The sequence below is a fragment of the Hibiscus syriacus genome, unplaced genomic scaffold (genome assembly GCF_006381635.1).
Source record: "Hibiscus syriacus cultivar Baekdansim isolate YM2019G1 unplaced genomic scaffold, ASM638163v2 tig00110332_pilon, whole genome shotgun sequence".
Classification (NCBI taxonomy): domain Eukaryota; kingdom Viridiplantae; phylum Streptophyta; class Magnoliopsida; order Malvales; family Malvaceae; genus Hibiscus; species Hibiscus syriacus.
The window spans coordinates 3,239,777-3,253,637 of NW_024062688.1; the positions used below are offsets into that span (position 1 = coordinate 3,239,777).

Genomic DNA, 13,861 nt, shown 5'->3' on the forward strand with positions numbered 1-13,861 from the left:
ATGCTGTGCCAATGAACCCAATTCTAAGAAGCCCAAAATTGGATGTTTTTACAGAGCAAAAATATCACATCATGAAACATAAGATAATAAAACATCCACTTTATTGACAAAAGTGAAATCCTTAGGTTTTGAGCAATTGGATTCAGGTCCTACAACGGAATACAGCATGTCGGTAGACATCCGATCTAATTTCAGTATAAGTAAACTCTGTCCAAAATTTTTCTAACTTAAATCCTTTGTACATTATGATAATTAACGTTAACTGCAATGATAACTTCATCTGTATATTGCAACTAAAAAAATCACAAACAAAAATGCAAAAACTGGTAAACCTGGTAGACCATGAGAAATACGAAAGTCAAAACGGCAAAGTATCAATTCTGAGCATACTTTGGTCTATGGGTTCATTCACTATTCAAAGTTCAATAAAATGCTCTCACAAACAGCTTGCAGGAAAAAAAAAGAGATAAAAAGATACAGGGGACTACTTTGAGGTCGCTGTGGGATTCTTCTCCTCAATAATCTGTAGCAATCAACACCCAATATAGCATCAGACAACTAACATAGCAGACAATAAAGATATAGCATCCACACAACATGATAAGTATGCCAATCAACAACTAAATTTATTTCAACCTGAAATTTGCATGCCATACCATGTCTATTCCAACTAACACCAGACGAAATAAATACCATTGGATTTCAAGTTCAACAAAGACCTCTTAAGAAAGCCTGTGATTTGTTGCAGAGACGTAAAAATTCTTCTATGAACTTTTCAAGTCAACAAAATGTTATTAGGAAAGCATTAAAACTTTACTGCTTTATTTATATAAGCCCCTTCACTTGCATATAAGCCCTTACCCATTGATTTGTACCCAGGAAAATGTTTATTTCAAGAAGGTTGATTTATGTTAAGGATTTATTTAGGACTACATTAAGAGTTAGGAGCTTATTTAGGTATAAATTAAAGGTTAAGGGCTTATTAGAATACAAGTTATATTAAAATTGTAGAACTTATTTAAAGGTGTTAAAAGCTTAAGGGAACTTTTGTAGTTTAGCTTTTCAAATTTTATGAGTAATAGTAACATAGAAGAAAGAAAAGTTGAACAATATTCTGGAAGACTATGGTAGCATGATATACCAAGTAATCAGTCATAGCTCATACGACGAAGCATATGAATATACTCATATTGATAAATCTCCAAAAGAATCATTACCATTATGTTTGTGCCTCAATCTCTTTTTCTTCAACATCATTTGCAGTGCCATTTGCCTCCCCACCTTCAGCATCCTCAGCCGGTGGCTGAACCTGTTCTTCTTCTGGCAATGGTTCCTCCACATAATCATTCTCAAAAGCATCAGCTGGAACCTCATAAATCCTCACTTGAGGCTTTGATGGATCCTTCACAAGCACGTATTTCCCCTCATTCAATTTCATACACAAATCCACAATAGATTTCACAATCCCCCACATATTCGCAGTGTTCAAATTAATTTGTGCAGCAAAATCCTTTGGCTTATAACCGACAACACCCAATATCACATGGTTAAAATGATCCCTAGGATGCACCCTAGAAACATATCCCAATTTCATCAAATCAGCACTAGCTAAAATTGACTGAGCAGTCCATTTAGCCAACTTATTCGCATTGTTCTTCAACTCGGTAGCCAAAACAGCCCCCCTCTGTGTCTCCAACTTCTGCCTCCAATCAACACCAGAATACTTGGGATCAAACTCGTTAAGCGCATTCAAAGTAAGGAAAGACTTCTGATTATTAACCTCAACAACACTCTGAACCTCGCATCTAGCAACCAAATACATATCGTTATCAAGCTTCCACCTTCTATACCTATATGCCACAGAAGCCACATCATCACCTTCATTGGCAAATGGGTTCGGCTCATCAAAATATACCTTATCCCCATCACTAAGCAAAACTTGCTGTGAAAAGTTCTGATTTATATAAGCAGCTTCAACACTCAATGAATAAGCAGAGTTAATATCATCTTTAGCCTCAGGCAATGGTTCCTGAGAGGTCTCGTGGACAGACAGCAAATCTAACTGTGACCCATCTCTTTTATCGAAAAATAACTTATTCCCAACACGTTGAATAACAATATCCCAAGAATAAACCGACCTGGGTGCACACATTAACGTAGCCAAAATCGTATCGGTGGCAAAAACAGTGGCTTTGTCCTCATTGGCTAACCTTCGGATCACGGGATCGTCAGTCGTGGTGACTTTGAAGAAGTTTCTGTTCTTAAACCTCTCGAGTCGCCGTTCATTCTTCGGTGTGATTCGATCAAAGGACCGATCATAATACTCTAAAGCGCCGCAGAGAAGTAAATCTTCGGGTTCAGGTACCGTAAAGGACAATTTGGAGAATGTTGAGAAAAGGATTTGATCGAGCATGTTCCATTCCGGTTGGATATCGACAGATGATTTAAAAATCGCCGCTTCACGACGTTGCTGGTTCTGGTTCGACCGGTTGAGATTATAAAGCCGGTCGCGGCGGGCTCGTTCTTTCTCAGCCTCTCTTTTACGGGCCTCGACTTCTTCGTCTCGTCGTTGAGGGAGTTGAGGTCGGTTTTGGTTGAACCGCCACTTGGGGCCAAATTTAGGCCGAGTTGGCGGCTTGGCGTCGACTAATCGGAAAGAGGAATCATCGTCAGGGTTTGCAAGAGGGAAAGCATCGATGTCGAGCGAGAAATCGAAGGGAGACTCTGAGGCTGAGCCGGGAGGGCGGTTCGATGGGTTGGCATTTGCGAAATTCCGGGTGAAGTCGGCGATTCGACCGAGCTTATCGGACCGGGAGAAGGGAGCAAAAGGAACGTGGAGAGGGAGAGTTGTGGCGGCGGCTGCCGCGTTGGTGGAAGATTCCAACGGACCCCAACCGTCGGCATTAAACGGAACGGCGCCGACTTCAAAAATTCCTACCATTGTCGACGGATCTGTAGATTTTGGCGGCGGTGCAACGAAAGCGCATACAAAAAGTAAAAGCGAGTGGGAAAGAGAACATAAAGCCCTAGACCATGGAGATCTATATAGTCTTAATTGACGAGTTCACCCTTCCATATTGGGCCTTTGATTATATTTGAATGTGAATTTGGATCTAAACTTGGGCCTTCATCATAATTAGTGCTCAAATTTGAGGGCAAATAGTCTCACGCATTTTTCTTTGTCCAATAATTTGAGGTAAAAATAAATTTTATACTTTTTATGTCTGTTTTACGGAAAATAAATTTTTAATTTTTTGACTGCCGGAGGTCTTCCACGGAAGTTACTCTCAACCTGGCGTTGGGGGTAGCCTACTACCCTACCTCCCCCTTACCCCATACATATGGGAATTGGATTTTGTTGTTGTTGTTGTATTTGTATATATTTTTTAAATTTTTGAGAGTTTATTGACTAAAATAATTGTTTGAACATATTTTAGTGATTTTTATGTACTTTAACTGATTATTTTCATTATGTTCAATACTATTAAAAATACATATTTATATTTTAATAATATATAAATAATATTTATATTTTTAGAAATAAAATATTAGTAGAATTAATATTGTTTATTGTAATACTATTTGTTATTTTAATATTTAATTGAAAGTGTATTATATAAATATTATAGCTATAAATAATATTCCAAATTATTGCTGAAAATAACCCAAATTGTTTTCTTTCTTGTAGAATGTATAGTACCTCAGATCGATGAAATACTTAAATTATCCGTATTTACTCTAAATGGTAAATGAGAACAAATAAAAAATAATATAATTAAAGTTCAATTAATTTTTTATATTTTAGATTGAATTAATATTAAAAATATAAATTTATAAAACGTCTTATAATATTTATATTTTAATAATATATAAATAATATTTATATTCTAGATGGATACCGGAACTATAATCAAATAGTCATCGAATCAAAATCTTAGAGAAAACAATACTCATTTATTTTTATGTTATACTATCTTTTACATAATATCTTGAATTTTGTAACACTTCAATAACATTTCAACGATGCATGATGGTCATTTTTTACTATACAATTGAAGTAACATTCCAAGTATTTATGGATGGCTCGTCTAATAAAAAAAAGTTCATTTGATGATAGTTTATTTAATATTGCAAAAGTGTTATAGCATTGCGAAGAAACTAATCTTATTCTATGGTGCAAGAACAAATTGTGTTAGGGCACAAAGTTTCTTTCAAAGGCATAAAAGTAGACCGAGTGAAGAATGAGGTAATTGAGAAGTTGCACCCACCAATCCATGCGAAGAGTATTAGAAGTTTCCTTGACTATGCGTGGTTCTACCCACGATTACCAAGAATTTTCCCGTCATAATAGAATCACTTTGTTCTTTGCTAGAGCATGATCGTCCTTTTACATTTGATGGCAATTGAACACTACCATTCAAGTTAATGTTAACAACTTTGATGTAAGTGTTGTCCCTGGGCAAAGGAGAACAAAGTTTTTTTCACACTATCTACAATGCTAGTCACGCATTGACTGCAACTCTAAAATGGAGTTGTTTGATATAGTGTTTGCAATTGATAAATTTCATACCTATTTAGCACGAGTTAAAGTGATAGTATTGTTAACCAGAGTAACAATCCGAGACAAAATGGAACCTGAGAAAAAGTAGAAGAAAGAAATCAAATTCTTTAAAATAAAGAGAATTCTAAAGGAAATTAAAAAAATACTCTTTTATATTTGATCTTGTGACCGGAATCAGTTGAGGTCTGTCGCTACACAATTTTCTTAAGACAAAGTTTGGGCCACTCCTTAGTGCTCGAGATCTTTTGGTCGTCTGTCTAACAGGATACAACAACTTAATGATGAACTACAATAGCACAACATTAGTGACCACGAATTTTCCTTGCCTTTAACTATCACCGAAAAACTAAGGGAGTAAAAAACAATTTCTAAGAATGAGAAAATATTTTCAAGTGAAGAATACTTCTTGAATTATGAGATATAAAAAACTGAGAGGATTACTCAGTAATTATAGGAGAATTTCGAGAGAGTTTTACTCCAACTAAAACTCTTTTAATATCTAAAAATATATTATAATATATTTTAAATTTATATTACTAAACTTGAGAGTTTTACTCCAACCAAAACTCTTTTAATATCTAAATTTAAATAGATAATAATATTGTTTAAATTTAAATATTAAACATATATTTCCTCCTGAATTTAATATAAATATTAAATCCATCGATTTAATTCACTCCTTTTTCCAACAATCCCCTACATAAATGAAATTGATGATTTAATCAAAAAATATTTTGACTCGATGTGTGATAGCCTTTACGATCGATAGTTGCATATGATAGATATGTTTCCTCCTTTGAACCTTCCCTTGTGAAAGTTTATTTACTTTACTGGTTAAACAATACACGCGATGTCCTTGAACTGTTCTGTCGTTTGTGTAAACGACGACATACTTCACACAACTACCCATCTGACAAAAATTTGGTTATCATTGGTATGACCCAAAAGCCATGGACATGGCCTGGTTCTGTAAGAGTTTGAGAGAACTATGCCCGATAGTCTCCTTGAAGCGACCCCACTTCACTCTCATATATGTGACTTATGTTGCTCGGCTCACCGCGACACACAATGGTCATTAAAAGCCTAGCTTAGCCTATACCACTTTGATCACTATTTACATCATAGGAACGAACTTGGGATAAGAAATCCCTACAGTGACCGTACACGGTTTATGCAATTAGATTGTCCCTTTGAACCTAGATCTTAGGATCTCCAGTTAACAAGTTAGGGTTTTCCTTCACATAAGGCCTTTAAATTTCACGGGCTTTAGTCTCATTCTTTTAGATGTTTTCTCAAATTGATCTCAATTTAACCCTTTGGTTAGCGAATCTACGATGTTATATTTTGATTTTACATAATCAACAGAGATAACTCAAATTGAGATCAGTTGCCTAATGGTATTGTGCCGACGACGCATATATCTCAATTTACCATTATACATAAAATTACGTGCTCTAACAATTGCTGCTGGATTCTCATAGTATATACATATTGTGGGCACAGATTTTTCCCTTTCTGCAATATCCTCAAGAATGTTTCGAAGCCAATATATTTTTTCTCCAAATTTATCTAGAGTTACAAACTCAAATTCCATTGTGGATATAGTTATAATAGTTTAATCCTCTTCCTAAAGTGAATATATATCCACTTGTACCTTTGGTATCTTGAATATCAGATATCCAACTAGCATCAGAGTATTCTTCTAAGACTGCAGGATCTCTGGAATAATGCAACCCATAATCTCGAGTATATCTAAGATATTTCAGTATCCTTTTTATTGTTTTCCAGTGATTTTCATTTGAATTTCTCGTGAATCTGCTTACTGTTCACAGTAAAAGCAATGTCTAGTCTCATACAGCTCATGAGATACATTAAGCTACCTATGACCCTTGCATATTTCACCTGGTGAACACTTTCACCTTGATTTTTAGACAAATGTACACATAAGTCTATTGGAGTTATGACAATATCAAAATAATCCTTGTTAAATTTCTCATGGATCTTGTCCACATAGTGTGATTGTGTTAGAAAAAAAATCGTTAAGTGACACATGTCGCTTTTACATTTTTTAAAAAAAATGACACCTGTCACTTAATAGTAGACGCGTAAAAGTGTAACAGAGAAAACGTTAGACACCTATTTTTAACAAAGAATTCTTTAGGCACAAAAAGTTAGTTTTGAGTATAGTTTGGACACTTATTTTTGCATTAAGCTTTAGATTTGGTTTTACATTCATTACTCGAGCTGAATTATTCTAGTCAACTTGAATTATCAATTCGATTTTTGAGTTCAAGCCGAGTCAAAAAATTTTGAGTTATTCGAGTTGACGAGCCGTGTTTTATAACTAGAACTTAACTTGAAATTTTTTTAGTCGAGTCGAGTTTGTTAAATTCGAATAGAGCCGAGTCATGTTTTCAAATTTCTATACAAATTTAATTTTAATTATTTATGGTATTATGATGTATATTAATTCCAATTTATCAACTTTCTTTAATCATAATATATATATATATATATATAATACGTCAAATACAATTTAAAATTATAGAATATATCTACAATATTATATTTTAAAGAATGTATTTTGAGGGTAAAGTATTGATGTGAGTATAAATGATCCAAGAAATTGATGAGAAGAAAGAATTTGTAAACAACTATAGCCAAAAGATCAAATTGAGTAAAATACAAAGTTAATGAAATAAATTGAAAAATAAGTATATTTTTAGTAAAAAAAAAAAGAATTGAAGTTACATGAGTATTTTGTTATAGTAGGGGAGCATGTTATTCAAATTTGGTCAAAAACTGATTTAAAATGAAGGATGAATTGAAGAAATAAGGAAATCATGCAAAGCTAAGAGACTAAATTGAAAATGTATAAAATTATTATAAAAATATGAATTAAAAGTAAATAGGTATTTTACGATGATTTGAGAGTATTTGGTTCAAATTTGATAAAAGAATGAACTTAAAATGAATGAATAAGAAAATCAGGAATTAAATTGTAAAACTGTCAAAATATTCACCAAAATTTTTGATTTTTCAAATTTCAACTCAATTCGAACTCAAAACCGATTCAATAATTTAAATTAACTCGAATAATTAAAATAAAGTTTTTGAGCGAAATCGAATTTTACTTGCGCATGAGCATGAGATGGAGAAAATTCAATTTCAATAAATAGATCGTATTTAGCAAAATTTATTCCTGAGGTGCAAATTATATCCTTTGGCCAAACATGAACCCAACTATTTTAATTAGATTATAATTAACTTTATTTTTCTCATAATTTTATTTTTCTCATCCTAAAAGTAAGATTATAATTAGATTCAAAATTTATTAAAAATTAATAATCACAATATTTATACCTAAAAAATAATTAATTTTATTATTTCACCAAATATTTTAATAATTCAAGCTCTTGCTTGAAGAAGATTCAGCATCAAGTTTCACATGGGACGGCTGTTAATATTATAAAAAAATTGAAGTATATCAATGACATTTAAAGTTACTACATTAGGCAAAAATATTCTTCTAATTCATTAAATTAAATGACAATTATTGCTCCATTAAATAATAATTTAAATATTTAAAAAAAATCCCTAAAAATATTTTTTTTTTAGGTTTGAAGCATAACATACTGTCATACATATTTATGTGTTTGCTTTAAAAGAAAATTTTATATTTTAAAGTAAAATAGGGAGCTTAATGGTAAAAATTCATCTTTTATTCTCAATATTTCAAATTTAATATCTAAAATAGAAAGCGTCAACAGTATATAATGGATTGTGATGATTTTTACTATTTATCTCTTTTTAAAAAGTCGCAGCCAGTCATTATGCAAAAAAAATAAAGAAAATAAGCATGTTGAAAAGATACAATAATTTCAAGATTTCTTAGCGATAATAGATAATATTATTTTCCTTACATGTTTTCGTTTCAAATCATCATATTTATCAGGTGTTATATTATCAACAATTAAAAAAAATATTAATATTATCTTATAATCACTTAAACTTATTAAAAAATAATCTTTATTATGAGTTAACAACTTTCGATAATTAAATACCTATTTGAATTATAAAGAATAAAATTTTAATATTTATTATATAGGAAATTAAGTCAATTCGATTACTTAATGAAATTAATCAAAATAATTTCATTGCATTCATTTAAATTTTTTAAAATCATTTAAAAGTTAAATGAAAAACAATGATTATTGCTTTAGATTATTAATCAAATTTACTGGAAAAAAATGAAAAGACATATTTTTTAGTTCACAAAGTGCTGTCTTAATCTTATTATGTTGTTAATCCAACCGGCAAATTATGTAAAAAACTTTAAATGCGTTTGACAATCGTCATTCTTAGGTTTTTTACGGTACAGTACAGTCTACTTTATCACAAAATCATAAAATCCAACACCAAGTCAAGACCGTTCGATTATTCAACATCATGATATCAAGAAAAATAACGGTTAAGATTTAATCACAACCAGGTCATAAATTGTTGATATGTCTCTAAACTATGAGCTTCCCCCATCAAAACATAAGAAAGATGTTATTAACTCGAAAATTGTGTACTGAGATTTGATCGGAAAACCCATTTCACTCGGTTTCACATAACCCATTATCGACCAATCAAAAACTTAAAAAACCGAGATTTTTTTTTCATCAAATTTTGCTTCTTTTTTATTGTTGAGCTGCATTTGACTTCAATCTGAGTTGGCGGCTTGTTCTTTGCCATTGTTGTTGAGTTGTATGATTGTTTTTTGAAGTTATAGTTTTCTGGGTTTATTTTTCCTTTTTTTGATTCAAGTAAGAGTTTGATGAGAGGAGTGAATTGGGGTTGTTGATAAAGAGACAATGACTGGAGGGTCATTGGGGATTCGTTCTGGGAGTTATGGTTCTTTGGATAAACAGCTACAAAATGGCGTTTTGTTGCCAGTTCAAGCGCCTACAACGATAAGAGCTAAGCCTTCTAAAGTTTTGAAGGAGAAGGAGACATTTGTTCATTGGATCTGTAAGTTTGCAGGTCGCAAAAAGGTTGGAATGTTGCTCCTTTGTCTAATCTCTGCTGCTGTTTTTGTTTGGGTCTTGTATGTCGGCAAAGGTTGGTTTCTTTTTCCCTTTGTTGCTCATCATTGATGTATTGTTCTTGTTGAATTTTTGGAAATCAAGGGTAGTAAATTAGTGAATTTTTAGGGTGGTTGCTCTGATTCTTTTTAATGAAAGAAGTGGTCCAAATTCTGGGTTTACATTGATTAGACTTGGACTTAATGTTTCCATTTTGGTTAGTGTGTTTGAATAAAAAACTAGACATCTATAAGCTTGCTCATGAACTCTATTTCTGTTGAGGGAAAAAATGTTAATCATTCAACTCAATTGAATTGCTTTTCTTCCTTTACAAACTTTGAATGTATTTTCTGATTCATAGTTTATGTTGGATTTTATATATGTGTGTGTGTGTGTCTAGTTTTTGATGAGTGTTAGATCCTAGTGCAAGCTAATTTAGTTTGCTCCCCTCTATGTTTTGGTTTTGGAATTCTAGATGCCAATTGATAGTCGAATTTTGAATTGACTGTGGCTTGTATACAGGTGAATACCAGGAAAGTGACAATATCAGTAAGATAAATGATAGCTTGCATCTTAATATTTCTGGATTTCCCCTGATAAACGAAGTGCAAAGTGTCAAAATAGACAATTGGACAACTTTACTAGCCAGTGATGGTGTTGAAGGAGCCGATGTTAGAGTAATGCCCCCTCCTCCTCCATATTTTCTTGGCTACACTCTTCCACCAGGGCATCCATGCAACACTTTTATTTTACCCCCTCCACCAGCAGATAAGAAAAGAACGGGACCACGTCGTAAGCATTCTTTTGTTTAGTAAATTTCTCAAATTATTTCTTATTCTTTTTTGACATTGTTAGTTCTGGACCTTCTGGTTTTGCCTCATTGAACTTTAGTTTCTGAGTTTTCTTGCTTGTTTTTGTCGCAGCTTGTCCTGTATGTTACCTTTCGGTGGAAGAAGCTGTTGCTTTGATGCCAAAAGTTCCATCATTTTCTCCAGTACTTAAGAATTTAACATATATTTACAAGGAAAACTTTAAAAAAGAGAATGAATTGGGTGGTTCGGATTTTGGTGGGTATCCTACTTTGAAGCAACGGGATGATTCATATGACATAAGAGAGTCGATGAATGTGCATTGTGGGTATGGTTTTTTTCCTTCTTTTTTAGGGTTTAAAAGTAAATATGATTTGGTACTCTTAGTTTTGTGTTATATTTGCAAGTTTACCTATTTAGTACTTTCGATCGATGTGTATCGTGTTTTCCAGATTTGTCAAAGGAAGCAAACCTGGCCATGGGACAGGATTTGACATTGATGACAATGATCTTCTCGAGATGGAGCAATGTCATGGAGTGGTGGTTGCATCAGCGATATTTGGTACCCAGAATTGTACTATAATTCATCTTATTGTTCAGTTTCTGAACTGGAGACCCTTGGTTTTTATTGAATAACCTGATTCATTTTCAGGAGCTTTCGACATTATACAACAGCCAAAGAACATTAGTGAATATTCCAAGCAAACTATCTGTTTCTATATGTTTGTCGATGAAGAGACAGAGGCTGATTTGAAAGCAAATGGTGGCTTGGATGAGAGCAAGAAGATTGGAGTATGGAGAATTGTTGTTGTTCGTAATCTTCCTTACGCTGATGGAAGGCGCAACGGAAAGGTAAATGTTCAGAATACAGATGATATGTTCTCCGAGTTTAGATCTGAGTTAGAGAATCCGAGTTTTTAGTAGATTATGATGAATATTGTTCACATTGATTGATTCACTCTTTGAGAATGGCACCGAGAAATGAGATATTGAGACAATGCATCAACTTGATGCCTTTTGACTTGTGGTTTGCTTGTAACAGATCCCAAAGCTTCTAAGTCACAGGCTATTTCCGAATGCTCGATTTTCTTTATGGATTGATGGGAAACTCGAGCTTGTTGTTGATCCATATCAAATTCTAGAGAGGTAATTTGGAATTCCATCCGCCTTCCAAATTAATAAGATCTAACTATCATATGTTGAAATTACAACACTGCGATTACTCTCAAGAATACTGCAATGTCGAGAAGTTTCGGCCTCAATGTTTGTTTATTCTAACTGTTCCAAGTATTCCTTCAGGTTCTTGTGGAGAAAAAATGCTACATTTGCAATTTCTAGGCATTATAAACGCTTTGATGTTTTTGACGAGGCCGAGGCAAATAAAGCTGCAGGCAAATATGATAATGCTTCCATTGATTTTCAGGTCAATTTTTATAAAAAAGAGGGTTTGACCCCATATTCCGAAGCAAAACTTCCTATCACGAGTGGTACGGCCCGAGATACTTCTTTGTATGTTGTCATGTTTGATTCTGTCTTGTTTTAGCTTTAACCGAGGTTTGCTTCAATGGCCTGTTTTGCAGATGTTCCTGAAGGATGTGTACTAATAAGGGAACATGTTCCTATTAACAACCTCTTCACTTGTCTTTGGTTCAATGAAGTTGACCTTTTTACTTCAAGAGACCAGATTAGTTTTTCGACAGTAAGGGATAAGATTGCAGTGAAGACGAATTGGACTTTGAATATGTTCTTGGACTGTGAACGGCGCAACTTTGTCGTTCAGGTATTTACTTTTTTAGCAATGTTGTTAAGTAATATGATAGAATTCTCGTTGAATAATAGAAATGTTCTTGGACTGCATATTATGTTGAACATGTTCCTGTTGTTTTTTGTATGGATGATACTGTGTCATGAACATACCATGCTCGGATTTGGATGATATTGTGTCATGTGCATACCATGCTCGGATTTGAATGATATTGTGTCATGCGAATACCATGCTTGGATTTGGATGATATTATGTCATGCGCATATCATTCTCGGATTTGGATGATATTGTGTCATACACATACCATGCTTGGATTTGTTCTAGAACCTAGAATCTAACTATCGAATTTTAGATCGAATAAAATGGTTGATTCTCTTGAGCGACCTACTTTACTCATTGCCTTATTTGTTACTTGCAGAAGTACCACAAGGATGTTCTAGCGCATTTAACTCCTCCAGCCATTTACCCTCCACCGCTACCACTACCTCTACATTCGGCCAATGATCCACTCCGGAAGATCTTACCGAGACGCGGAAGGGATAGGAGGTCGGGTTCTAGGCGTCATCACAAAGTCGGCAAGGAAATTATTTCGAGTTGAAATGTTTTTGCTGAGGCAAATTAGGAGTGTTGTAAGTTTTGTTCCGTAGAAACTACAGATTCCCTTCTTTTTGGTTACATTTTAACTTTGGCAATTGTCTATTTTGATTCAATTTTTTTGTTGTATATATATATACACATCAAACATAGTTTTTCTTTTATATATATATATATGATTTTTGGTCTGCATTTTGTTGTTTTGTTGTGATTTTGGAATTAAAATTTAATAAAAGTCGATGAAAGTTTGACATCGGCATTGTTGTTCTTCTTGTTTCAGTTTCTACTTGATATAAGGGTGTGCTTGTTTTCTGGGATTGGCAGTGGCTTGATTTGTCTAATTCACGTAATAAGATCACCATTGTGGGATAGTTAGAACGCACCACCTCATGGATTTATGGCTTTTCTCCTCAATTCTATTTCCACTTTGGCTTTTTCCAATATCTCCTAATTTTTTAGTTAGGATTAGGAAGACTTACCCTTTTCTTCCTATTTGTTGAAACATTTGTGACGTTCTAAATTATCTCTCCTTCAGTATTTGATTCATATTATATTCTACAATTCAACGTATATGTGTTGTTCTCTTTTGAGGTATTAAGTTCGAATATTTGTGCATGTAGTGTGTGTACTTCTCTGAATGACTGTGTCTATAGTGTCTGTGTGCATACTTCTCAAAGAAACGATATTGTAGGTAATGCGAACATCTATTAGAAGATTTGTTTGTTGGTTAATGTATAAGTAACTAAAATGAACAATTGTTATAATGGCAATGATTTAATTGAGCGGACTTTTTGTGATCAAAATGAAAGCAACATAAACATTGGTTGACCAATTTACCAAAAGATAATCTTGTTTGTATGACCACTTAATTATTATCTCTTTTCATTTTGACATTAATTTTGAAATTTTATCAATTAGATCACTTAACTATATATGTATGTCACTTGTCATTAATAGTCAAAGGAGATAACTATTAAAATAATTGGTATAATTACATATTTGATTTTTAATATTTATACATTCTATTAATTCATTTCTAATTTAGTTCAATTGAATAAATTTA

General features: G+C 33.1%; 2 protein-coding genes across 2 annotated transcripts; one reads left to right on the forward strand and one right to left on the reverse strand.

Moving 5' to 3' along the window:
• Positions 1–352: 352 nt before the first annotated feature.
• On the reverse strand, positions 353–2,999 carry LOC120119417 (eukaryotic translation initiation factor 3 subunit D-like). The gene is made up of 2 exons (XM_039139229.1): positions 1,218–2,999; positions 353–523 (listed from the first exon to the last, which is right to left on the reverse strand). The coding sequence occupies exon 1, from the start codon at positions 2,939–2,941 to the stop codon at positions 1,220–1,222; it is 1,722 nt and encodes a 573-aa protein (XP_038995160.1). The 5' UTR covers positions 2,942–2,999; the 3' UTR covers positions 353–523; positions 1,218–1,219.
• A 6,110-nt stretch (positions 3,000–9,109) lies between these two features.
• LOC120119419 lies at positions 9,110–13,002 on the forward strand. Its single transcript, XM_039139230.1, has 9 exons — positions 9,110–9,667; positions 10,153–10,422; positions 10,554–10,767; positions 10,892–11,001; positions 11,092–11,291; positions 11,482–11,585; positions 11,739–11,926; positions 12,020–12,219; positions 12,623–13,002. The coding sequence occupies exons 1-9, from the start codon at positions 9,421–9,423 to the stop codon at positions 12,800–12,802; spliced, it is 1,713 nt and encodes a 570-aa protein (XP_038995161.1). The 5' UTR covers positions 9,110–9,420; the 3' UTR covers positions 12,803–13,002.
• The last annotated feature ends 859 nt before the right edge of the window (positions 13,003–13,861 follow it).

What these genes read in the sequence shown, in the direction of transcription:
- LOC120119417 (XM_039139229.1), bottom strand. Translation starts at nt 2,941, where the DNA reads ATGGTAGGAATTTTTGAAGTCGGCGCCGTTCCGTTTAATGCCGACGGT.
- LOC120119419 (XM_039139230.1), top strand. Translation starts at nt 9,421, where the DNA reads ATGACTGGAGGGTCATTGGGGATTCGTTCTGGGAGTTATGGTTCTTTG. An exon ending in GGTCTTGTATGTCGGCAAAG is followed by an intron (nt 9,668 to 10,152) that starts GTTGGTTTCTTT and finishes GCTTGTATACAG; the next exon opens with GTGAATACCAGGAAAGTGAC. An exon ending in GGCGCAACTTTGTCGTTCAG is followed by an intron (nt 12,220 to 12,622) that starts GTATTTACTTTT and finishes TGTTACTTGCAG; the next exon opens with AAGTACCACAAGGATGTTCT.